Genomic DNA, 27,156 nt, shown 5'->3' with positions numbered 1-27,156 from the left:
AAGATGGACGAACAGAAAAGTGAGGACATGGAGAAAAAGCCTTTTTCACAACTTCTGTGTAAGTGTAATGCACACAGCTGTTACACACTGTACCATGTGCTCCAAATGTTACCTAAAGCCACAATATGGAACTTTTTAGCTAGAATAGATTATAACAAAACCATCGTTTAATTTTGGTTTTGTTTATTGCTCTGAAAAACTGAAAATCATGCATTCCACAGTATGACACAAAACTTATTTATCCGAATGGAAAAGTTATGAAGTATGATTTTTAACTTCCTATTTCCATGGATTTATGCAGCAACAGTGGCTCAGTTGGTAGAGCGTTTGTCAACTGATTCAAAACAAAGTTCAGCTTTCCAACCTTTGAGTCAGATCCACTGACGCACACGTGGTGCGATTCCAGCTCCTGAGGACACGACTTCCTGGGCAGGACACTTAACCCCCTTTGCCCCCAGTGTCTGTGTGCACTGATGTGTGAATGTGTGTGTGAAGGGGTGTGTGTGAATGTGTGTGTGGGGGTGTGTGTGTGTGTGTGTGTGTGAAGGGGTGTGTGTGGGGGTGTGTGTGAATGTGTGTGTGAAGGTGTGTGTGTAGGGGTGTGTGTGTGAAGGGGTGTGTGTGAATGTGTGTGTGTGAATGTGTGTGAATGTATGTGTGAAGGGGTGTGTGTGAATGTGTGTGTGTGAATGTGTGTGTGTGAATGTGTGTGTGAAGGGGTGTGTGTGAATGTGTGTGTGAAGGGGTGTGTGTGAATGTGTGTGTGAAGGTGTGTGTGTGAATGTGTGTGTGAAGGGGTGTGTGTGTGAATGTGTGTGTGTGAATGTGGGGGTGTGTGTGTGAATGTGTGCGTGAAGGGGTGTGTGTGAATGTGTGTGTGAAGGGGTGTGTGTGGGTGTGTGTGTGTGGGTGTGTGTGTGAATGTGTGTGTGAAGGGGTGTGTGTGAATGTGTGTGTGTGAAGGGGTGTGTGTGTGAATGTGAATGTGGGTGTGTGTGAATGTGTGTGTGTGAATGTGTGTGTGTGTGAAGGGGTGTGTGTGAATGTGTGTGTGGGGGGGGTGTGAATGTGTGTGTGTGAAGGTGTGTGTGTGAATGTGTGTGTGTGAATGTGTGTGTGAAGGTGTGTGTGTGAATGTGTGTGTGGGGGTGTGTGTGGGGGTGTGGGGGTGAATGTGTGTGTGTGAATGTGAAGGGGTGTGTGTGAATGTGTGTGTGAAGGGGTGTGTGTGAATGTGTGTGTGAAGGGGTGTGTGTGAATGTGTGTGTGAATGTGTGTGTGAATGTGTGTGTGTGAATGTGTGTGTGAATGTGTGTGTGTGAAGGGGTGTGTGTGAAGGGGTGTGTGTGGGGGTGGGGGTGTGAATGTGGGTGTGTGTGAATGTGTGTGTGTGAAGGGGTGTGTGTGAATGTGTGTGTGTGTGAAGGGGTGTGTGTGAATGTGTGTGGGGGGGGGTGTGTGTGAAGGGGTGTGTGTGAATGTGTGTGTGTGAAGGGGTGTGTGTGTGAATGTGTGTGTGAATGTGTGTGTGTGAAGGGGTGTGTGTGTGAATGTGTGTGTGAAGGGGTGTGTGTGAAGGGGTGTGTGTGTGAATGTGTGTGTGAAGGTGTGTGTGTGGGGGTGTGTGTGTGAATGTGTGTGTGTGAAGGGGGGGGGGTGTGTGTGTGTGTGAGGGGGTGTGTGTGAAGGGGTGTGTGTGAATGTGTGTGTGTGAAGGGGTGTGTGTGAATGTGTGTGTGGTTCCTTGATGTAAAGTGCACAAAGAGCCTTGAAGATCGAAAACTGCTGTACAAAATTATGACCATTTACCATAAAACTTGTTTGACTATTCGACTAAAAACGTAGCTCTGAGTAGTGACGTACTAAAATAATCGTTGCAGGCCTGTATCTGTGTACAGAGCTACAACTAAGAGCAAATAGATGTAAAAACAAACACGCCCTCTGCTAGAGATGTAAGGCGGATAGACACATATATCGGGCTGATATTTGGACTTTTTAGCGTATTGTCCATCTTATGTATAATGACATCAAATGAACCACTGAGGCTTCTCCTCTTTAGTTTCAGGGCACAAGGCCCCGCCCCTCTGGCGGCGCAACCATTTCCGGCTCGTCAGTGAGGTTCACGTGCCCCATGAGGTGGACCAGATCAAGGACCTCGAGATCAGGGACTCCGATGTGTTTGCTGTCACATTCCCCAAATCAGGTAAGACCCTGATTTTCTATATTCTGAGATGGAAAAGTAAAGTGGAAAATAATAATCATAATAACCGACCACCAGAGCTGCAGAGAGCTTCCTGGTGACGTTGGTTTGTGGGCGGAGCCTTAATCAAGTGACGTGGTGTCGTACAACTAACTGTAAGGAGGGTTCAAATAGGACCGATCACTCAAACATGTACGAATGAATCAGAAAACCATTTCAGTCATGTTTTTGATGAGGGAACATTACGACACGTGTGTTAGGAAGTGATCATGGGCACGTTTCTCTATCGACTCTGGCTCCAATTCACTTTCTATTGATAAAACATGTGTTCCAATTAAAGGGGAAACACTCATCAGCCTTTCCAATAAGGTCTATTCCAGGGACTGAAGAGGAGAATCTGTTAGTCAAACCTTGGATTCAGGAGGAGCAGTGTGGTTTTTGTCCTGATCGTGGAACACTGGACCAGCTCTTCGCTCTCCATTGGGTGCTCAAGGGCTCATGGGAGTTTGCCCAACCAGTCCACGTGTGTGTTCTGGATCTGGAGAAGGCATTTCCCCCATGATGTCCTTTGGGGGGTGCTCTGGGAGTATGGGGTCCGGGGCCCTTTGCTAAGGGCTGTCCGGTCCCTGTATGACCGGAGCAGGAGCTGTGTCTCTGCAGTGAGTCAGACCTGTTCCCAGTGCATGTTGGACTCCGCCAGGGCTGCCCTTTGTCACCGGTTCTGTTCATTGTGTTTATGGACACAATTTCTAGGCGCAGCCAGGGGCCGGAGGGGGTCTGGTTTGGGAACCACACGATTTCATCTCTGCTGTTTGCAGATGATGTTGTCCTGATGCTTCATCGAGTCAGAACCTGCAGCACTGCGGTGGTTTGCAGCTGAGTGTGAAGTGTCTGGGATGAGAATCAGCTCCTCTAAATCCGAGGCCATGGTTCTCGACTGGAAAAAGGTGGTGCCCTCTCCGGGTGGGTGGTGAGCGTGAGATTGACAGTTGGATCTGCGTCTGCGGTGATGCGGTCGCTGTATCGTCTGTTGTGGTAAAGAAGGAGCTGAGTCCAAAGGCAAAACTCTTGATTTACCTCAAACTACGTTCCTACCCTCACCTATGGTCATGAGCTCTGGGTAATGACCGAAAGGACAAGATCGTGGAAACAAGCGGCTGAAATGGGTTTCCTCCGCAGGGTGGCCGGGCACTTCCTTAGAGATGGTCTCAAGCACGTTGGATGGGGGCACCATAATTAATTTTCCAACATGGAAAACAGCAAATTTTTCTTTTATCAAGTAATTTTAGATGAATATTGTGATTTAAAATGTGCAAAATATAACACTGATCCATGGATGTCATGGACTATAACTATAGAGCACAAAAAAGTACATGTCCACTGTAGATCACTGCCATAGACTGTTATATATAAATGGATATAACTGACCTGTGAGCTGCCACATTCCAAATCAGAAGTGATCGTGGGCACTTTCAGCTCCATCAACTCTGGCTCCAATTTACTTTACATTAAAAAAAAAGCCACCCTGTCCTCTCTTCCCTCTTTTATTCAGGGACCATCTGGATGCAGCAGATCTTGCTGTTGCTCGAGTCCAAAGGCGACTTGAGGTCTGCCAATATGAGGACCATATATACAAGCTCAGACGCAGTGGGTTGGATTGAACTAAAAGGACAACCTGAGCGTTTCACCAGAGAAGAGTCCCCACGCATGAGAGTAACACACCTGCCCTTCGAACTCATGCCCACGGCGCTCACCCAAAGGAAGGGCAAGGTCAGTATCAAAAAAGAGCTTGTTAGATATAAGCAGTATTTGAATAACGAGAATACTAATCTGAATACTAATTTTGAGTAACTGCTGCCTGGGATCCAGAGCACACACTTCAATACTTTACAAAGATGTGAGTCTAGTCACTGGGGAATCTCGACGTAAAAGACACTTCTATTGTAATTGGAACTACATTAGATTAAATTAGGCTTCAAATGAATCTCAAAGGGGAATTTTTATCTCCTTTTTAAGACAAACTCTGCATATTACGCCACAAGGTTGGGTCTTACACAGGGCCAGACGTGCAGCTCTCTGTCCAGGAGGCAGTCTGAGGGCGGCTCCTCCGGTCGCAGCTCTCTGTCCTGGAGGCAGTCTGCGGGCGGCTCCTCCGGTTGCAGCTCTCTGTCCTGGAGGCAGTCTGCGGGCGGCTCCTCCGGTCGCAGCTCTCTGTCCAGGAGGCAGTCTGCGGGCGGCTCCTCCGGTTGCAGCTCTCTGTCCTGGAGGCAGTCTGCGGGCGGCTCCTCCGGTCGCAGCTCTCTGTCCAGGAGGCAGTCTGCGGGCGGCTCCTCGTTGAGCAGAATTGCAGCAGGTTGGGGGTGGTTCTGAGGTGATGCGGGGAGTTTGTGTGCATCAACTGAAGAATCTTGTGGTTGAAGGTTGAGTTTAAAGACATGTCCTGGTCTTGTGGTGCAGTCTTCAGTTGGTCTTCCTTGGCTCACTCTGTTGGGGTCAGAGGTGAGGACTGGACCAATGAGGAGGATCGTGATGGAAGTATCCAGTCAGTGCATTTTGATGTCGCTGCCTTTTTATCTCAGTGGTCTTGGGAGGTGTTCCCTTTGTCGATTTTGTAGGTGTGTCTTAGATAGAGTAGCCTAACTTTAAGTTGAACCCAGTTTGAAATCAAATATGACTTTGCTGACTTTGAATCTAGCAAATGTAACAACTGTAATCAGATTATAGTGATATAATGTGACACGGATCAATGTTTCCATCAGTAAAACATTGAGACATATGAGATATTTCCACAGTGCAGTTTCACAATATTGTACATGAATCTAGACGTTAATGTCAAAAATAACATCTTTATTAATGGAATCTGTTCCTTCTCAAGGCAGAAGACCAGATGGCCCCTGACCCCTGTGGCTTAGGGTCCTTTGAGGCTGGAGTCCTTCTCTGAGAGTTGATGTTAGAAAAGTTAATCAGTGTCACTAACTTGGTCCTTTTAAAGAACTCAGTTTTGAGTGTTGTAAACAAGGAGAAAAAGCGTCCTGTTTATTATAATCCTTTTATAAAGGTTGTAAACTTGTGAATGTGGTTTTCCTGTGTTGACGATCTCCAGACGTCCGGCTTGTTAGTGGAGCAGGGTGTCACCTCAACAGCAAAATTATTAGTGACATGAGAAATCATAGTTTTTGGGACAAGTTCAGGTAAAAAAAATAAATAAATGGAAACTACCAGGACACAGAGTGAACCAGCAGAGGGCGTGGGACACGGGGTTTATGTGCACACGCCTCTTCAAAACAAGTCACCACTGAACTAGGCTTAACAGAAAGTGCAAAAATAAATATTTAACTTCATATTATGTCAAAGTAAATTATCTACCGATGGAGCAGGTTGTTTCAGTTAAAATAACACAAATCCAGTGTCATTTGTGAATAATCAAACTTTAACAAACCGAGGACAGAACAAACATTAAAGGTCGTCTTAAAAACATGAAAAACATTAGTTCATGTTAAAATTTGGGCGACAGTTTCTCAGTTGGTAAAGTGGTGGCAACTGATGGTTGGCAGTTGGAATCCCACTCTCGACGTGAACATCATGGTACAGCGGTCAGGTCGACGGAGTGACAGATGAATCCTGTTGTTGTGTCCTTGGGCAAGACACTTAACCCACCTCACCCCCAGTGTCTGTGTGCAATGGTGTGTGAATGTGTGAGTGGACGTGTGAGTGGACGTGTGAGTGGACGTGTGTGTGGACGTGTGAGTGAGTGGACGTGTGAGTGGACGTGTGAGTGAGTGGACGTGTGAGTGAGTGGACGTGTGAGTGGACGTGTGAGTGGACGTGTGAGTGGACGTGTGAGTGGACGTGTGTGTGGACGTGTGAGTGAGTGGACGTGTGAGTGGACGTGTGAGTGAGTGGACGTGTGAGTGAGTGGACGTGTGAGTGGACGTGTGAGTGGACGTGTGAGTGGACGTGTGAGTGGACGTGTGAGTGAGTGGACGTGTGAGTGGACGTGTGAGTGGACGTGTAAGTGGACGTGTGAGTGGACGTGTAAGTGGACGTGTGTGTGAGTGGACGTGTGAGTGGACGTGTGAGTGGACGTGTGAGTGAGTGGACGTGTGAGTGGACGTGTGAGTGGACGTGTGTGTGGACGTGTGAGTGGACGTGTGAGTGGACGTGTGAGTGGACGTGTGAGTGGACGTGTGAGTGGACGTGTGTGCGGACGTGTGAGTGGACGTGTGAGTGGACGTGTGAGTGAGTGGACGTTTGAGTGAGTGCACGTGTGAGTGGACGTGTGAGTGAGTGGACGTGTGAGTGGACGTGTGAGTGGACGTGTGTGTGGACGTGTGAGTGGACGTGTATGTGAGTGGACGTGTGTGTGAGTGGACGTGTGTGTGAGTGGACGTGTGTGTGGACGTGTGAGTGGACGTGTATGTGAGTGGACGTGTGTGTGAGTGGACGTGTGTGTGAGTGGACGTGTGTGTGTGTGAGTGAGTGGACGTGTGAGTGGACGTGTGTGTGAGTGGACGTGTGTGTGTGTGAGTGAGTGGACGTGTGAGTGGACGTGTGTGTGAGTGGACGTGTGTGTGGACGTGTGTGTGAGTGGACGTGTGAGTGGACGTGTGAGTGGACGTGTGAGTGAGTGGACGTTTGAGTGAGTGCACGTGTGAGTGGACGTGTGAGTGAGTGGACGTGTGAGTGGACGTGTGAGTGGACGTGTGAGTGGACGTGTGAGTGGACGTGTGTGTGAGTGGACGTGTGAGTGGACGTGTGAGTGGACGTGTGAGTGGACGTGTGTGCGGACGTGTGAGTGGACGTGTGAGTGGACGTGTGAGTGAGTGGACGTGTGAGTGAGTGGACGTGTGAGTGGACGTGTGAGTGGACGTGTGAGTGGACGTGTGTGTGGACGTGTGAGTGGACGTGTATGTGAGTGGACGTGTGTGTGAGTGGACGTGTGAGTGGACGTGTGTGTGAGTGGACGTGTGTGTGAGTGGACGTGTGTTTGTGTGAGTGAGTGGACGTGTGAGTGGACGTGTGTGTGAGTGGACGTGTGTGTGTGTGAGTGAGTGGACGTGTGAGTGGACGTGTGTGTGAGTGGACGTGTGTGTGGACGTGTGAGTGAGTGGACGTGTGAGTGGACGTGTGTGTGAGTGGATGTGTGTGTGGACGTGTGAGTGGACGTGTGTGTGAGTGGACGTGTGAGTGGACGTGTGAGTGAGTGGACGTGTGAGTGGACGTGTGTGTGAGTGGACGTGTGAGTGGTTCCTTGATGTAAAGTGCTTTGAGCCTTGAAGTTGGAAAAGTTATATAAAAATGTGGCCATTTACTATTTGCCAGTTATTCAATGACGGTAAACTAGCATGCTAATGTGCACTTACTGATTATTAGATGGTTACACATTTTATAATTGGATGTAGACAGACCTCAAGAGCTGCTATCTGTACTGGGGCAAGTCTACATTTTGCTGAAATACATGTGAAAAAACAGGTACAGACATCGGAGTAATAATCTGGAAGCACTTCACAGAATACACACTGACAGTATTTAGTGGCCCTGCTTCACGTAACCACCAAGAAGACTCTAACCATGTTTACACATTGGACGTAGCTAACCTGCTAGCCACCACGCTCCAAACAGGAAGTGATCATGGGTGCACTTCCGACTCCATTGACTCTGGCTCCAATTCACTTTCTGTGTAAAAACTGTGTCCCCTCTCGTCATTCTGGTCTTAAATGTTCGTATTAACCCTCTACATGATCCTGGGGTTTTTATTTCATTTTGTGTCTGTAAATCAAGATCTGAACATTAATAACAGACAAATCAGGTCCTTCTTAAGTACTCAGTAACAGCTATTTCGTCAAGTAGTCTTCACTGAAATGGATCAAGGTCACTCAGAAATGTTTTCTAAAGCTTCTTTAGACCTGTACTCTTTACAGTTGATAAAGTTTTTAAGTTTGTCCAAGGTTTGAGTCCAGCTTAGTCAATATGGATTTCTAGATTTTTTTTTCTATGTCTCGTCTTGTTCAAAAAGTGCAGTTTTCCAAATTTCTGACATAAATCAGTTCATTAAGCCACTTTTCAAACACTGGCCCCGTTGGTTCTTTCCAGTCTTTGAGTATTTGCCAAGATGGAGCCCAATAACATGGCTGATTTACATAACAGATCCAGTGAAGATTCAGAGGCTCCAAACAGTATTCTTTTGTTGATTTAAAAAGGTTGACTAAGTTTTGTGGAGAAGGGTGGAGATCAGCTTGTCTCCATGGAAATGGTACTTCTCTGACTGGAATGTTCCACAGTATAGCAATAAAACAGCTGCACTTCAATAAATAAAAGGGATATAAGTTTATTGCCACATTTTGCTTGTCACACCAAGCAAAGCACCATCTCCATGGAGACAAGCTGGACCCCAATGAGAAATGTTACACAGAGCATCTTTAAGAAACGTTTGCAGCCTGTTGTAATGTTGTAATGTGGTGTATTTCAGGTGATCTATGTGGCCAGAAATCCCAAAGACATTCTCGTGTCCTTCTACTATTTCCACAAAATCGCCAAGTTCCTGGAGACGCCCAAGAGTTTTGACGACTTTTTTGACAAGTTCATGAACGGAGAAGGTACCAAATGCAATTCTATAATTATTCCATCTATTTTCTTACACTGTTCCTTTCGCTCCTCCGGTGGGACCCCAAGGCGTTCCCAGGCCCAGCTGAGAGACATAGTCCCTCCAGCGCGTCCTGGGTCTTCCCCGGGGCCTCCTCCCAGTGTGACATGAACCTCCCTAGGGAGGTGTCCAGGAGGCATCCTGAGCAGATGCCTGAGCCACCTCAGCTGCTCCTCTCGATGTGTAGGAGCAGCGGCTCTACTCCGAGCTCCTTCTGTGTGACTGAGCTCGTCACCCTATCTCTAAAGGAGCGCCCAGCCACCCTGTGGAGGAAACACATTTCAGCCGCTTGTATCCACGACCTTGTTCTTTCGGTCATTACTCAGAGCTCATGACCATAGGTGAGGGTAGGAACGTAGATTGAGGTAAATCAACTCAGCTCCTTTGTTACCACAACAGACCGACCAGCGACCACATCACTGCAGACACTGCACCGATCCAACTGTCAATCTCACGCTCCATCCGTCCCTTACCAGGAAGGCTGAGGAGTGTGATTCTCCTGTGATTAGAACACACTCTCCCCCCTTTTTAAACAGTGGGACCAGAGGGTGTGGTCCAGTGGTGCTGTCCCTGACTGCCGCAAGATGTTGCAGAGACGTGTCAGCCAAGACAGCCCCACAACACCCAGAGACTTGAGGTACTTGGGAAAGATCTCATCCACGCCTGAAGCCTTGCCGCTGAGGAGCTTTAACCACCTCAGCCAGGGTGTTGGGTGAGTCTGCCTCTGGCTCCCCAGGATCTTCCATTGCACGTGCACCCACACTGTAAAGTGTGGGTGAATCGCTGCTGCCCCGTCCTGAGGCATTGAACGGTTTGCCAGAATTTCTTTAAGGTCAAATGGTGGTCCTCGTCCATGGCCGCCCCGAACTTCATTTTCATTTCATTTATTTATTTAATAGGACAATGTACAATTACATTAAGCGCAAGGGCAGAGATGCTTGTACCAGATTCTAGTTTAATAGCTAATTTTCATCTGTAGTCCTCAGGGGGAGGGGTCAACGTTAAAATTTACATATACGCACACGCATACCCAATACGATTTAAAATGCAAACCTGTCCATGTAGCAACTTAATCCAATTAACATCCATACCCATATAATCATATACACACTCACACTTCTGCAGTAGTTGGCAGAGCACAGCGAGTAACACATATGTATACTTTCATTCACATCTTACAATCAATGGTTCATTCTTTTAGCTAAATGTGTGCACGTTTGGTTTGCTAATAACCATGCTCTTTGTGAAGGCTGTGAGGCTGTTTAAGCTCAGTATCTCTGATGGGAGTTTATTCCATTGTTTAACAGCCCTATGTAAGGAGGAGGACTGGGCTCCTCCCAACCCTGAGTTTTTCCCTCTACAACCGCACGGGCTGCAGCACGCTTGGCCAGATGGTGCCCATGATACCCATCAGCTGCCCCACAAGCCAACAAGGCTCGACAGGACTCCTTCCACCTGATAAAATCCCTTGCTTCCAGCGTCCACCACTGAGTTAGGGGATTGCCGTCATGACAAGCACCGCAGACCTTATGACCACAGCTATGAGCGGCCGCATGGACAATAGCGACATCCCCAGAAGGTCTTCTGGAGGTGCAAGTTGAAGACCCTGCCAACAGAGTGCTCTGCCAGGCCCTCATGATACGCTTGGGACCTGCCAGGTCTGTCCGGCTTCCTCCTCATGATTTAGACCTCTGCCCCTCTCTTCACTCGAGTGTCCAAGACACATGGCCGGAGGTCAAAAAAAAAAAAAGATCATTAACCTCTAGTCTGTTCCCTTGTGCTTGAACATGGTGTTAGTTATGGACAAACTGTGGTTAACACATAGGTCCAATAATAGAACGCCACTCTGGTTCAGACCAGGGAGACCATTCTTATGAATCACTCCCCTCCACGTGTCCTTGTCCACGTGCGCTTTGAAATCCCCCATGATAACAATGGAATCCCCAGTCGGTGTTTCTAGTACCCCTCCCTAGGGACTCCAAGACGATTGGGTGCTCTGCACTGCTGTTCAGCCCTCTCTCACAACAGTGAGAGACCCTTCCCCGACCCGATGGCGCAGGGACGCGACGCTCTCGTTCACCAGGGTGAACTCCAACATGTGGTGGGCAATGTCACAGAAATGCAGAGTCCAGCCACTCTCAACAAGTTGGGTTCCAGAGCCCGAGCTGTGTGTGGAGGTGAGGCCGACTATATCTAGTCGGTAACGCTCAACCTCCCGCACAAGCTCAGGCTCCTCTCTCCCAGCGAGGTGACATTCCATGTCCACAGAGCCAGTCTCCATGTCCAGAAATCTGGTCGTCGAGTTCCCCGCCTTCGACTGCTGCCCAGTGTTCTCGGCACCGGCCCCTTAGGGATCCTCCTGCAGGTGGTGGGTCCACAGGACGATGGTTTCACTCCATTTTGTAACATGTGAGTGTTGTGTCTGTTGCAGTGCTGGGAGGAAGCTGGTTTGAACACATTAAGTCTTGGTATCTTCACAAAGATGAAGTAAACATGCTGTTCATCACTTATGAAGAAATGATCATGGTAAGAAAATACACCATTTTAAATAGTTATATTTGGGAAAACTCTCACATATATTTGTGTTATTATCCTGTACAAACACATTCCAAACTGTAAAGACAATATGACTGCACATTTCATTAAAACGTAGTTTACATAATTATATTTAAAAAGGAGGGATTAAGCTAAATATTTTTGTTTAACTTTCTACTTTGGTATAATGTCGTTCCCTCGTCAAAGACCAGAGGTGGGACCAAGTCATTGTTTTGCAAGTCTCAAGTCTTTTGCCTCAAGTCCGAGTCGAGTCCCAAGAACAGACTGTAAATATAAATGGACACAGCTGATATGTAGAGGTAATTCCATCACTGTGACCGAACGACCACAGTTAATTTTAAACGGTTTGCAGTGGTTCAAACTATAGTCTATATAAAGAAGTGAGTATAAAGTGAGTGTGACATCACCCGTAGCGTCTTTTTGTGTTTTAGGATCTCACATCTGCAGTGAAGAAGATGGCGGACTTCCTGAGCATTGAACTGACTGAGGATGAGGTGCAGCAGGTGGTGAAGCACAGCACCTTTAAAAACATGAAGGAAATGTCAAAGGCAAACTACAAAAGGGCTCATCCAAACCTGATAGACCACAAAGAGGGCACCTTCATGAGGAAAGGTACGGCTTTTTCAACCTTTGATTGATTGGTTTATTTCGAGTTAGTGCCAAAAGAAAAGAACAATCACGTTTACTACATGTACATTGTAAACAAAACAAAAGCACATCTCTCGAAAAGGAGTCACTGCAACATCATGTGACCACTCTGCAGAAGAGCATTAGTGAGCAGTCCAAACTGTCAGGGATGAAAACAAACTAAACCTTGATCTGAAAACAGATTTGATTGACAGCGTTGCTAAGCGCCGCTGTGACCTGGAAGGGTCGTTATCTCCAACAGCCTCGCTCTGGATTGGCTCTTTGGTTGCTATGATACTCGCGGTCAGAATTTTAAATATGCAACTCAGCTTCAAATTGGCTCCTACACCTGCTCTGGCCTCGATGAGCTTCATTTGGAGCCGAACGCCGTGGTGACATCACACTCAGTCGCGTCTTTATACGCTCTGTGATACTGACAGATATTTTGACATTGTTTCAGGAACTATTGGAGATTGGAAGAACCACTTCACCGTCACCCAGAATGAACGGTTTGACAAAGTCTTCGAACGAGAGATGAAGGATGTCCCTGTGTCGTTTATCTGGGACATCAGAGACACCTCTTAATCTGTGACCTTTGACCTCAAAACCAGAGCATCATGAGAGAAAAAACTACATAGTGTACAAATTTAGTTTTAATTTAGCTATTTTGTCTGTTACTGATCTGAAAGTGTCCAAGCACACTTATGTTGTGAATGTTTTAAACTAATGATGGAGCTTTAATAAAATGACACAATGATAATGTCATCAGTGTGTGTTTATAGCACATTAGGGAGCAATACTGTCCATTTATAACAGTGTTTAAACTAGGGATTGATTTTTTTTACGTACGTTACGTATTTTCTTCAGCGATATATCGAACTTTGCAGGTCAAAGTACCACCATGTCTTTCTTTGATTTTAGACAATTTTATTTATTCTGAATACTACCAAATGAAAACGTAACTGTGCCAGAATAGTTACTCAAAATGTTCATTCATAATACACTGCCTGGACAAAAAAAGTCTCCACCTGGATTTAACTAAGCAAAAAGGTCCGAGCCTGTAGGTACGAGTCAGGAGTGAGGTCAGCTGACACCTGAATATACTGAGTGACCAGGTTATTCCATCAGTGGATCTTTGGGCATATTCCCAGATGACAATGTCAGGATCATCGAGCTCAGACTGTGACTCGGGAACATGAGACGTCATTTTCACACACGTCCACCACAGAGTCCAGACCTTAACCCCAGTGAGAATCTTTGAGCTGGAGAAGCTTTGAGCAGCGTCAGACTCGACCAGCATCAATGAAACAGGAGAAACATTAACGCAACAACTGGATGGAAATAAATCTGTGACGTTGCAGAAGCGAAATCCAAACAATGACACAGAGAATGTGACGTAATCAAAGATAAAGGAACAACCAAATATTAGAGTGTGACCTTTTTTTTGACCAGGCAGTGCGTGTTTATTTTTTACAGACAGAATTCTCTTTATAAATGTTGAGGCTGATCATTTCTGTGACCTGCGTTTGAACTGTATTTACTTTGTCATCTGTATTAAATATCAGTTTATAGAATGTTGTGATGTCATCTGAAAGCGACACAAACAAAACATGTGAATGTGTATTTCCAATAGTCTTAGTATTTAACATGAGTTGAGCGCCCTCTTGTGGTGAATCAGTGTAAAACATAAAGCTCTCACTATTTCCACTACACGTGTTGTCCTTTTACTGTAACTCTATTAAATTTGTTATATTTTCTTTGACTTTTGCTTTTTTGAAGTCACAAAATCACTTGCTCACTGCTCATTGAACTTCTGCACTGTGAGAAATAGTTTCTCTTATGTCGCTGTGTCGTTTTGGCGCCATCTCCTGGTCATAGGATGTCATTAAGAAAAAGAGCACCATGTTTTACTGTATTTGTTAAATTTAATTGCTCAGCCATTTGATGAAATAAAAATGTAATAAACATGATTATGTTGTTAGGCAGGTTTTTCCACGAGCTGCAGAGTCTTTAGAAAATAAATGAGTTTTTGCATTGGACTGGATTGAGAAGAGTCCTCTAGTCTGAGGTCCTCCGGTCTGAGGCCCCCTGGTCCCAGACCCTCCGGTCCGAGGTCCTCCGCTCTGAGGTCCTTCAGTCTTCATCACTGCCCATCTCCAAAGGGTCAAAGTCTGGATCATCTTCCAAATCCAAGTCCTCCATGTCCTGGAACAAAGACTCGTCCACTTCCACGTTGTTTCCAGCTACAAAAGAGAAAAAAACAGATTAGAAATGAACAAAAATTATAATGTGTGACCCGTAGCTCTTACATAAACAATGGTGCTACAGTCAGTGAACTTGAGCTGCCAGCGCCTAAACCAGCTGAGGACCTCACAGGCAGGACCTCGCGGGCCGGACCTCGCGGGCCGGACCTCGCGGGCCGGACCTCGCGGGCCGGACCTCGCGGGCCGGACCTCGCGGGCCGGACCTCACAGGCAGGACCTCGCACTGATCAGTGATCGACCGATGGACGATTCAGATCAGACCGAGTCCATTTAGGTTTAAACTAACTGCATTTAAGCAGTGAAACTGGAAACACAAACTGAGTCTCCAGCTAAAAACATCTCCTGTTTGTGTCCAAATTACACCTGTCAAAAGTTTGGACAAACCCTCTCAGTCAATGTTCTTTACTTTCTGCATTTTATAAACAGAAAACATCAGATATGAAATAAGATAAATGGACTTAAATAACTCGACTAAATACATCTTTTATATTTTATATTCCAATCTTCAAAGTCTCCTCTATTTTTACTACATTTTATACTCACACAGAAGACATCAAATATAAGAAACGTGGAAGTGTGTCGCAAGAAAAATAAGTTAAATAACTTTACAAAATATCTTTTGACAAAGAAAAAGAAGAATAAAAAACATGGAATGAGAAGGTGAGTCCAAATGTTTGACTGACCGTGTTTATGTTTTGCTGATTCAAATTCAGATATTTTTCCTGAAGTAAAGGGGTTCTGTGCATTGATTGCAGTGTGTTTTTTATTCACTGGTCACTTTATACACCACAGATTTTTTTTATAGATTAAGAAACAAAAGTCTTACCATCTTCAAGAAACTGGATGTCTGAAGTGTCGAGATTGTGGTCTGTCTCAAATAGTTGTTTTCCTACAGAAAAATACATTTCAAAACAGCTTAAAGGAAAACTGTCTCACAAAGACGGAGTTTTACACATTATCCCAAAGAAAACACGGAACGTCATGACGATTATTTGAATCTGATGGTCGAAGCGTCAAAACAAATAAGATGAAAAATCAAACTTTTGTTCCATTGAGAGAAAAGCTCTGCCATGTTGACAAAAGCACAAAGCTCTTCCCTCTGCACGACTCAAACAGTCGGACTGAAGCTAAAACAGGACCTGTCGGCATCTTCGTTTTGGTTCACTTGATGCTTCACCTTTGACCTTTGGCTTACACAAACCTCAGTGCTGCTCTGTGATTGGTCACAAACCACCTGTCGGGCGTATCGCTGCACGACGGATTCTGGAGTTTGTGAACTCACAGAATCTGGTGATATCTGTTTTGTGGTATAGTTTTATTCTTTACCGTTACAAAACTCCGCCCTGGTCTCAGAATTGTGAAAAGTGCTTATAAACTCATCATGGTGAGTAATTAGGATGTTCTGAATGCATAAGATCAGTGAGGAATAGCTGGACCACTGCAAACTGTTTAAATGAACTAATTCTGTTTTTCACGTTTTTAAAACAGTAAAAACATGGCACAGCGTGTTTAAATGGGTAAAATTAGTTCTTTTACCTGTGAGTTTGTTCTTCCCCGACTGCTCCTCCTCTTTCTGCCTTTTCTTCCGGATTTCTGTCATCTCCATCTCAAACTTGGCTTTCCAGGCCAAAAAGTTTTCTATTGTGACGACTGTGCCTTGGAAGGCTTTCTGTCAACGAACCAGAGTAAAAGAAATAAGTCAAAGCCACAAACGGCACAGAAATGACAGAGAAATGTGCAACGCTGTCAATCAAACCTGTGGCTAACGCTAACAGGAGCGACCTCGGGGAAAGAAGGACCTGATGTGTCTGTTATTAATGTTCATATCTTGATTTACAGACACAATAGTGAAATAAAAACACTGAAAACACTCTGTTCCACCTTGTGATGTCATCATGTGGTGATACAGGAAGTGCTCCACTGTGTTTTTAAACTCCACACACCTTCATTTCTAGAATCATTTGTTTCATTTCAGTCCTGGAGTTGTCTCTTATCTCGACTGAACTAAAGGTAAAAGGAGGAGTTCACTTGAAAACTACCACTCGATTACATCACAAGGTGGAACGTCGCATTTTGAGCTTTGTAGATGTAACAGACTAATAATAAAGTGTGACTCAAACATGTGAATGAAACAAAACACAACTCCAGGTCTGATTTCGAGGAGGACATATAACATAGATTAAACCTCACAGAGTCAGTTTTGTGAAGTACAGGACCTTTAAACTCTGCTCTCACCTTCTCCGCTTCCTCTGCTTCCTTCTCTTTCTGTAGCTTCTCTTCTTCTCTTCTGGTTTTTATGGCGTCCACGATCTCGTTGAGTTTCTCCTGAACGGCCGTGACCAAAGTGAAAATCATGACCATGCCCAAGTTCTCTTCTGCCTGTTCAGAACAAAACAGAAATATTCAAAACAAAAGACAAAACCTGAGGAGGAAGCAGATCTGTGTGGTCGAACATCATAACAGTTTACACATGATGCTTTTTCTTACATCAGCATGAAAATACATTTGAACCACAGGACTGGACATTCAGACACCAGTGATAGCGCCCCCTGTAGGGACAGTGTGGACAGGACCCACCTGCTGCTGCAGTAGTGTCAGTATCTCCTCCACGTCTCCGTCCTCCAGGTTTTCCTGGGACTGGATTTCCCAAAGCGGAGCCTCGTCGGGATAACTCTCCACATACGTGAACTTTAACGTGGTTTCGACGGCTGAAACGGACGACAAGTTACTCACTATGACCAGAACAACACACGGTAGAGGGGGTATTCACCTCTACGGGGTATTCACCTCTACGGGGGTATTCACCTCTACGGGGGTATTCACCTCTACGGGGTATTCATCTCTACCGAGGTATTCACCTCTACCGGGGTATTCACCTCTACCGGGGTATTCACCTCTACGGGGTATTCATCTCTACGGGGGTATTCACCTCTACGGGGTATTCACCTCTACAGGGTATTCACCTCTACGGGGTATTCACCTCTACAGGGGTATTCACCTCTACCGGGGTATTCACCTCTACGGGGTATTCACCTCTACGGGGGTATTCATCTCTACGGGGTATTCACCTCTACCGGGGTATTCACCTCTACGGGGTATTCACCTCTACGGGGGTATTCACCTCTACGGGGTATTCACCTCTACGGGGTATTCACCTCTACGGGGGTATTCACCTCTACGGGGGTATTCACCTCTATGGGGGTATTCATCTCTACGGGGTATTCACCTCTACGGGGGTATTCACCTCTACGGGGTATTCACCTCTACGGGGTATTCACCTCTACGGGGGTATTCATCTCTACGGGGGTATTCATCTCTACGGGGTATTCACCTCTACCGGGGTATTCACCTCTACGGGGTATTCACCTCTACGGGGGTATTCACCTCTACGGGGTATTCATCTCTACGGGGGTATTCACCTCTACGGGGGTATTCACCTCTGCGGGGTATTCACCTCTACGGGGTATTCATCTCTACGGGGGTATTCATCTCTACGGGGTATTCACCTCTACGGGGGTATTCACCTCTACGGGGTATTCACCTCTACGGGGGTATTCACCTCTACGGGGGTATTCATCTCTACGGGGTATTCATCTCTACGGGGGTATTCACCTCTACGGGGTATTCACCTCTACGGGGGTATTCACCTCTACGGGGTATTCACCTCTACGGGGTATTCACCTCTACGGGGTATTCATCTCTACGGGGTATTCACCTCTACGGGGTATTCATCTCTACGGGGTATTCACCTCTACGGGGTATTCATCTCTATGGGGTATTCATCTCTACGGGGTATTCATCTCTACGGGGTATTCATCTCTACAGGGGTATTCACCTCTACGGGGTATTCATCTCTACGGGGGTATTCACCTCTACGGGGTATTCACCTCTATGTTTCCTTTTATTGTTTTGAAAAAGTTACATTTGCCCAAAACAACATATTAACAGTTTCACTTTTGTTTTTGCCGCTCTGAGTCTCTTCTCCCTCTGCTCTCTGTGCTAAGCCCCTCCCCCTTCAGAGCACTATCAACACAATCAGCCTCATCCCACTAATGAAACTCCTGCACATCACACCAGGTTTGTCACGTCATAGTGCACAGTTTGTGTCATGTTTTTGTTTATTTATGGAGGATTGTCGTGTGGGTGATGTAGACTTGTGGGCGGAGCATAAGTGATGTAGACTTGTGGGCGGAGCATAAGTGATGTAGACTTGTGGGCGGAGCATAAGTGATGTAGACTTGTGGGCGGAGCATGGGTGATGTAGACTTGTGGGCGGAGCATAAGTGATGTAGACTTACTAAAAAAGTCCCACCGACAGAAATGATGTGACACAAGTATAAGACACACACACAACACACACACAAACACACACCCCGACACAAATACACACACACACACAGACACAAACTCACACAACACAAACGCATATATATATATATATATATATATATATATATATATAAATAAACATAAGTCCACTGTGCACTGTCTGCATCTAAGTATAAGACATAGACTAGTATAGACCCACAGACCACTATGAACCTGCTGGACTAAACCAGGACTAAACCAGGACTAAACCAGGACTAAACCAGGACTAAACCAGGACTAAACCAGGAGCAAGTGGGACACCTACTGGACACTGAGGGATTACACACATATAACAGATGGGAACAGAACACAAAGCACAACATTAAATGTGGAACAGCACAGTGTCTAAAGAAAGAGTTTTTTTTATTATCAGTGTGAAATCAGAATCAGTATCGAGTCGATTTCTTAATGTAAAAGCTTGAATACTCACTTTCTCCATTCTCTCCAGCGTCTGATGTGACCGTGATGGTGAAACTTGTGGGGTTGTCTGAAAGAACTAAGAAACACAAAAACAGGAGATTCATTTTAAATAAATAGCCACAAAGACAATAAATGCAATGAGTTATCACAGAACGCAGAAACAGTAGAGATGGTTTATGCAGCGTCCATCAGAGCGTCAAAGTGTGAAACTCCTGGACCTAAGACCAGCGGAGTCTGTGGCACTTCAGATCAGAGGTAAAAACACACTCATAGAACCTTGTGATGTCATTAAGTGGTAGTTTTCACATTAACTCCTCCTCCTTTTACCTTTAGTTCAGTCGAGATAAGTGGAAACTCTAGGTCTGAAATGATCCAAATGATTCTATAAATGAAGGTGTGTGGAGTTTAAAAACACAGTGGAGCACTTCCTGTATCACCACATGATGACATCACAAGGTGGAACAGAGTGTTTTCAGTCTGAGAGAAGAACTCAGCCTAAATGTGCAGGTTTGTGTGTTAAACATGTGAGAATGAAACAAAATACAACTCCAGGTCTGTGTGTGACGAGGAAACAGCTGAGTTGAGCCTAAAATGGGCCTTTAAAAATCCATTCCTCAGAACAGGAGGGTTTACGCTCTGCTGGTACTGATCAGAGCTCAAATAATTGTCATTTATGAAAATATTTACTCCGATTACATGATGCAGGTTATAGTCTGAAAGCTCGTCTGCTCCAGTTTAATCTGCACTTTCATTATATAAAGGTTTATGACAGTATGTCTGGAAGGGCATCTGGACAGTAAGACTCACTGTTATTATGCCCTGATCAAATATGATGTAATGAAAGTTCAGCGGCATCTGACATTTTTGTGTCAGTTAGTTTCAGTATCATGGTTTATTTATGTGTTGTCATGACAGGTCCATGTCCCAGAACAGTTACTCAAAGTTAGTATTCAGAATATGTGTTTTTGATACTTCCCAACACCGAGGTTAACTGCTAAAATACTTTTATCCTTTGTGAACCAACTAGATGTGTAAATGAATGGATAATAATATGATCATAGACTGTATAAAGCATATACAGACACATAAACAGAGTGTATGTGTGATCACAGACTGTATAAGTCATTTATAAACATAAAGACAGTGTATAAATCATATATAAGCATAAGGACAGTGTATAAATCATTATATAAACATAAATACTGTGCATGTGCATGTTTTGTAGAGGGAGACTTAATGATCTACTGTAAATAAACCATCAGAACAAAGTTATTTAATTCCACGAATCACTTACACAACATTAACTATAACTGTGTAATATTAAAATATCTTTGCTCAAACGCGCTTTTCTTCACTTTCTGTCCTGGTTCTGTCTCAAACGTCACTGTTAGCATGTCGATGCTAACAGTGCTAGCTCCCTGGATGTTTCTGGATAAATGTGTCACCTGTAAAGGAGTCCGGGTAGATGGACTCAATGGCCTCCAGCTCGTTCCTCTGCTCTTCGGCGTAGTCCGTCATTTTGAAGGTTTTTCGGGTTATTTTGAGGGTTTTTTTCGGGTTATCTGGGACGGAGAAACCACATCACGCCGCTGCTCGCATGTCCGCACAGTGCGCCTGCGCAGAGGAGACATCGATGTGTCCGAGTCCGCTACTCTGGTCTGACACGGTTTAGATTAGTTTAACGTTTATTACATTGAAAATAGTGTAAATGTTATTTTTTTATTTATCCATACTGTGAATTCTCTTATATAATTAACCTTATACTGCCGGATTAAAAGCCACAATTATCTATGAGTTTAGATCCACAGTTGTATCGGCTCTCTGCTAATCTGGTCCAATTCATTCACTAGTAACCTACGGTACTGCATCTAAAACATAATAATAATAATAATAATAATAATAATAATAATAATAATAATAATAATAATAATAATAATAATAATAATAATAATAATAATAATAATAATAATAATAATAATAATAATAATAATAATACTGCTACCCGGATCTCTCCGCACCCGCCCCTCATGGCTCCTCCCGCAGGTGGTGGGTCCACGGGAGGACGGCCCCACGTCGTTTCTTCGGGCTGGGCCCGACCGGGCCCCGTGGGGAAAGGCCCGGCCACCAGGCGGTCGCTGCCGAGCACCCACCCCAGGCCTGGCTCCAGGGTGGGGCCCCGGTAACGCCAGTCCGGGCGACGTAACTGGCCTTGATCTTTTTCTTTCCATGGAGGCTTCTGAACCGCTCTTAGTCTGACCCGTCTCCCAGGACCTGTTTGCCATGGGTGACCCTACCAGGGGCATGAAGCCCCCGACAACATAGCTCCCAGGATCATTCGGGTGCTCAAACCCCTCCACCACGTTAAGGTGGCGGTTCGCGACCCGGCCCCGGATAAGCGGAAGAAAATGGATGGATAATAATAATAGTAATAAAATAATAATAATAATAATAACAATAATAATAATAATAATAATAATAATAATAATAATAATAATAATAATAATACATTTGTTTGGCCTGTTATGTTTTTCTGTGCGTCGTTTAAAAGAGCCGACTCGTTCACAAACGTCACATCACTATAATACTCTAGTGTTCTGGTCTTCGATTTATTTTCTGAACACAAGTGCGACTGTCGGCCATAACCCTGGTCAAAACAAGAGCCAAGAACAGCAGAACAGAACAGCAGTTACATAAACAACACAAACAGACACAAGATGAACAAAAAGAGTCGACTCTGTCCTGTTCACTTCATGAAAAAGTGAGTTCACCATCGTGATCAGTCAGAAGAAAAACTCTGTGTAAACTTATAAAATGTATTTGTATTTATAAACTGAACTGTCTAAAAACTGAACAACAGAGAGAAGAAGAGAAGGAGAGAGGAGAGAAGAGGAGAAAGGAGAGGGGAGAGAGGAGGAGAAGAATTTCTAATCCAAGATCTAATGAGTGTCTCTGTCTAAAAACGTGCCGCTCCAGAAATGAAATGAGAGAACATTTTTTGGTTATTTTACTTTACAAAAATGGAACATTTGAAAAACTGGAGTCACAGCAGCAATTTAATAATGTGAAGATAAACACTTTAATAATGTGAAGATAAACACTTTAATAATGTGAAGATAAACACTTTAATAATGTGAAGATAAACACTTTAATAATGTGAAGATAAACACTTTAATAATGTGAAGATAAACATAAACACTTTAATAATGTGAAGATAAACATTTATAATTAACCTGCTCATGTTTTTATTGTTTTAAACCTGTGCAGATGTTTGTTTTGTTTGTTTTTGTTTATATTGTTCTGTATTTTCACACTTTACTCTGAAAGAGTCTGGACAAATAAAGAAACTGAACAAGAGTTTGGAGCTGAACAAAGCGCCTTTATTTGCATTATTTATAGAAAAAGAGTAAATATATTTTAATAACGCTGACTCAGATCAGTGACTCCTCCCTGGTTCAGGTTTTTATTTTTTTGGACTTGTCTTATTGTCTCCTGCAGAAAAACAAAAACAACAACACAGGACTTTTATGTTGAAAGAAACAACTCTTGTTTTTCTTCTTCTTCTTCTCATTTTGTCCCTGTGAGGGTTTTATGAAAATGGTTTTAACAACATGGACCACAGTGCAAAAAAAGAAAAAGAAAAACGTCTAAACTTTATGTTATTATTGGAAACACGTACAAAACAACGAGAGAGAGATGTATTAGTCAAAAAACACACACAAAACACACACAAACACACCCCAAACACACACAAACACACACCAAACACACACAAAACAACGAGAGAGAGATGTATTAGTCAAAAAACACACACAAAACACACACAAAACACACACCAAACACACACAAACACACACAAAACAACGAGAGAGACGTATTAGTCAAAAAACACACACAAACACACACAAACACACACAAACACACACCAAACACACACAAACACACACCAAACACACACAAACACACCCCAAACACACACAAACACACACCAAACACACACAAAACAACGAGAGAGACGTATTAGTCAAAAGATGATGACACAGACGATCACACACAAAACATACAGAAGACACACACAAAACAATTCAATTCATTTATTTTTGTAACGCCCAAAATCACAACAACAGTTGTCTCAAAGGGCTAACCCGGGGATCAACCAAACCTTCTGCTGTGAGACATGAGCCACTCAGCCACCGAGATATACACACAAAAACACACAACACACAAAAACACACAACACACAAAAACACAACAACACACAAAAACACAACAACACACAAAAACACAACAACACACAAAAACACACAACACACAAAAACACACAACACACAAAAACACAACAACACACAAAAACACAACAACACACAAAAACACAACAACACACAAAAACAAACAACACACAAAAACACAACAACACACAAAAACAAACAACACACAAAAACACAACAACACACAAAAACACAACAACACACAAAAACAAACAACACACAAAAACAAAACAACACACAAAAACAAAACAACACACAAAAACACAACAACACACAAAAACAAACAACACACAAAAACAAAACAACACACAAAAACAAACAACACACAAAAACAAATAACACACAAAAACACAACAACACACAAAAACACAACAACACACAAAAACACAACAACACACAAAAACACAACAACACACAAAAACAAACAACACACAAAAACAAAACAACACACAAAAACAAACAACACACAAAAACAAACAACACACAAAAACAAACAACACACAAAAACAAACAACACACAAAAACAACACACAAAAACAAAACAACACACAAAAACACAACAACACACAAAAACACAACAACACACAAAAACACACAACACACAAAAACAAACACACAAAAACAAACACACAAAAACAAACAACACACAAAAACAACACACAAAAACAAAACAACACACAAAAACAAAACAACACACAAAAACACACAACACAAAAAAACAACACACAAAAACACAACAACACACAAAAACACAACAACACACAAAAACACAACACACAAAAACAAACAACACACAAAAACAAACAACGCACAAAAACACAAAAACACACAAAAACAAACAACACACAAAAACAAACAACGCACAAAAACACAACAACGCACAAAAACAAAACAACACAGAAAAACACAACAACACAGAAAAACACAACAACACACAAAACAACACACAAAAACAAAACAACACACAAAAACAAACAACACACAAAAACAAACAACACACAAAAACAAACAACACACAAAAACAAACACACAAAAACAAACACACAAAAACAAATACACAAAAACAAAACAACACACAAAAACAAAACAACACACAAAAACAAAACAACACACAAAAACAAACAACACACAAAAACACAACAACACACAAAAACACAACAACACGCAAAAACACACAACACACAAAAACAAACAACACACAAAAACAAACAACACACAAAAACAAACAACACACAAAAACAAACACACAAAAACAAACACACAAAAACAAATACACAAAAACAAAACAACACACAAAAACAAAACAACACACAAAAACAAAACAACACACAAAAACAAACAACACACAAAAACACAACAACACACAAAAACACAACAACACGCAAAAACACACAACACACAAAAACAAACAACACACAAAAACAAACAGGAAAAATCAGACAAAACAAGAAAAATCGGCCAGACAAGGAGGAGGGAGGGGGGCGGAGGAGGGCCAGGCAAAACACACACAAAACACACACAGAACACACACAGAACACACACAAGACACACACAAGACACACAAAACACACGAGTGCACACATGATCACACACAAAACACACGAGTGCACACATGATCACACACAAAACACACAAAACACACGAGTGCACACATGATCACACACAAAACGGTGACATTTCTCACCTGGTGGTCATCGGCAGAACTGCGGCGGGCGTATTCTGCACAGACGAGCGGCGTTAGAGACACAAGAAAGTTATAAAAATGTGACTTAATATTAAAGCCGTGTCTGACCTCGGAGCAGTATCACCATGACGACAGAAACCATCAGCACCTCCACTGAACGCAGCACCAGCATCAGCACCGCCACGAGCCAGAGCGCGTCTGTGGAGGGAGAGCGACACACAGAGACAGCACATTATGTTACTTAAGTAAAAGTACAGATACTGGAGAAAAAAATACTCAAGTAAAAGTATCACATTAAAAATCAACTTAAGTAAAAGTATTAAAGTACCTGTTTAAAAATGAACTTAAAGTGTAAAAATAAATCTTATAAACGTCATGAACAGAAAATTGAAGTTTGTATTTGTGTATTTTTGTGTTAAAAATAAACCCTGAGCAGGTCTCTCACTATAAGAAATACTTTTACTTTTCAGTCCATAGTGGAGTAGAAAGTACAGATACTGCTCTCAAATGTACTGAAGTAAACGTTAAAAGTACACACTGTAAAATGTACTTAAGTGATGTGCAGACACTTAAATGTTTACTTAAATACAGTACTTCATTACTTTTACTTGGCGTCTGAGTGAAGTTTACCCTGTGATTCTTCAGAGTCGTCCTCGGTCTGGACCTCGGTCTTGTTTCCTCTTTCAAAAACTTAAAAGATAAACAGTAATATTCAGTCATTGTTTATTATTTATTTTAACGGCTTAAAGCTTTTGTAACGATGTGACTGGGTTTAGTCCTGGCTCTTACTCGGAAACACCTGGACGTGGTCAGACTTCAGGTCGGTCACTTCACAGTCCACACTCAGATTCAAAGGAGAAGGAGGAAAAGACACTGAGTAACTGATATGAGCCGAGCACTCGGACGTCCAGACCCTGAAACCGTCATGATCCAAGCCCTGGACCAGCAGTTTGACCAGGAATCCACAGAGTCCGTCGTTTGGATGGACACGACAGCTCACTTTTGCAGAATACGGTATGCCGGAAAAGGAAACTGAAGTACAAATATGAAACATTAGAGGGCAGTACTGTTTATTTACATATGTTCTTCCATTTGGGTGAGGTATTCTTCATTAATGTGTCGTCAGAGAAATTCATTATCTGAATTTGACCTCCCCTTTAAGCTGTGTTTCCCCTGATCTTAAAGGGGAAGTGTTTAGATCAGTGCGTTTTGTAACTGTGATATTCAGGTGATATTGAGGAGGGGCCGTGTGGCGAGAGCACGAGGAGCGCTCATGTTCCGCGACGAGATCGACTAGTGGCCACTCCAGGTACTGCAGCTCCGGGGAGTTTGAGCCCAGAGCACGAAGCGTCGTTTAAGAATTCAAAGCTCTCGTGTTCTGACAGGGCATCCAGCTTTTACAACATGAACTTTTTAAATGTTTTTAATCCTCAAAGCACCTTATAGTTAGCTTTGTAAGATTTAGTCTAGCTCCGCTCTAACAGCCAGCGCTCTGATTCTGACGTCACGTGGTGGGAGGAGCTTGGACGGGGCCTGTGAGCGCAGACAGGAGGTGGTGTCGAATAACTCCGCCTCTTTAAAGCTGACGTAGGACGACAGAAACACCACAGAGTGACATGTGCCTCAATACTCACAGCTGACCACAGACAGGAAAGAGCGTGAGGGCTGTGATTGGTTGTGCCCGGTGCAGATGTACGCTCCAGCGTCCTCTGGTGTCACGTCCCGGATGTGCAGCTCACAGGACCCACTCAGGTTCAGTCTGTGGGATCTCTGGTCCACAGACACTGGAGATGATCCTTCATCTTTGTATTCGTTATATGTGGCTTTGGGTGTGAGGATGGCGCCCCCTTTAGTCCAGGTGCAGTTGGTCGGGGGCACATCTCCACAGGGCAGAGTCACCGTCTTCCCAGAAAAGACCAACAACTGCTTCTCTTCTGAAAAACACACAGAGAGAACAGAATCTCACTGAGGGCATCACAAATATGAACAAACAGATTTGGGATGTAACTTTGAACTGTGGTTTACTCTGGACATGTCCTGGTCCTGAGGACGAGACTCTGAGGGTTTGAATATAAAATATAAAACTGATTTAATTGAGTTATTTACAGACTCTGTCCTGGTGACTCTAT

At 43.7% G+C, this 27,156-nt stretch overlaps 3 protein-coding genes across 4 annotated transcripts in view; 1 reads left to right on the top strand and 2 right to left on the bottom strand.

Annotated features, from left to right (window-relative positions):
* The first annotated feature begins 3 nt into the window (after nucleotides 1–3).
* Nucleotides 4–12,655, top strand: LOC117384296 (amine sulfotransferase-like). Its single transcript, XM_033981584.2, has 7 exons — nucleotides 4–58; nucleotides 2,060–2,203; nucleotides 3,753–3,970; nucleotides 8,670–8,796; nucleotides 11,275–11,369; nucleotides 11,831–12,011; nucleotides 12,487–12,655. Exons 1-7 carry the CDS (start codon nucleotides 4–6, stop codon nucleotides 12,609–12,611), a joined length of 945 nt encoding a protein of 314 aa, XP_033837475.1. The 3' UTR covers nucleotides 12,612–12,655.
* Nucleotides 12,656–13,931: 1,276 nt separating this feature from the next.
* Nucleotides 13,932–20,711, bottom strand: rwdd1 (RWD domain containing 1). 2 transcript variants are annotated; one of them, XM_055227703.1, is made up of 8 exons: nucleotides 20,524–20,705; nucleotides 19,089–19,154; nucleotides 16,868–16,998; nucleotides 16,526–16,669; nucleotides 15,827–15,959; nucleotides 15,117–15,179; nucleotides 14,140–14,269; nucleotides 13,932–14,094 (listed from the first exon to the last, which is right to left on the bottom strand). In XM_055227703.1, the coding sequence occupies exons 1-7, from the start codon at nucleotides 20,594–20,596 to the stop codon at nucleotides 14,160–14,162; spliced, it is 720 nt and encodes a 239-aa protein (XP_055083678.1). In that variant the 5' UTR covers nucleotides 20,597–20,705; the 3' UTR covers nucleotides 13,932–14,094; nucleotides 14,140–14,159. The 2 variants fall into 2 exon arrangements, with proteins under 2 accessions (XP_055083678.1, XP_033836775.1); XM_033980884.2 differs by having other exon boundaries at nucleotides 13,932–14,269; nucleotides 20,524–20,711.
* A 1,781-nt stretch (nucleotides 20,712–22,492) lies between these two features.
* Nucleotides 22,493–27,156, bottom strand: part of LOC117384294 (uncharacterized) — a 12,292-nt gene continuing 7,628 nt past the window's right edge. Inside the window, exons 3-8 of the mRNA XM_055228108.1 lie at nucleotides 26,662–26,961; nucleotides 25,817–26,059; nucleotides 25,658–25,717; nucleotides 25,136–25,225; nucleotides 25,028–25,062; nucleotides 22,493–22,567 (exon numbers count right to left, since the gene is read on the bottom strand). Of these exons, the coding sequence (XP_055084083.1) occupies nucleotides 22,493–22,567; nucleotides 25,028–25,062; nucleotides 25,136–25,225; nucleotides 25,658–25,717; nucleotides 25,817–26,059; nucleotides 26,662–26,961 (803 nt within the window). The remainder of the gene's footprint in view (nucleotides 22,568–25,027; nucleotides 25,063–25,135; nucleotides 25,226–25,657; nucleotides 25,718–25,816; nucleotides 26,060–26,661; nucleotides 26,962–27,156) is intronic.

Source organism: Periophthalmus magnuspinnatus, chromosome 16 (assembly GCF_009829125.3).
Source record: "Periophthalmus magnuspinnatus isolate fPerMag1 chromosome 16, fPerMag1.2.pri, whole genome shotgun sequence".
Taxonomy (NCBI): Eukaryota; Metazoa; Chordata; class Actinopteri; order Gobiiformes; family Gobiidae; genus Periophthalmus; species Periophthalmus magnuspinnatus.
Note: the sequence above shows the minus strand (reverse complement) of the source record. Positions and strands in the feature narration are given on the sequence as shown.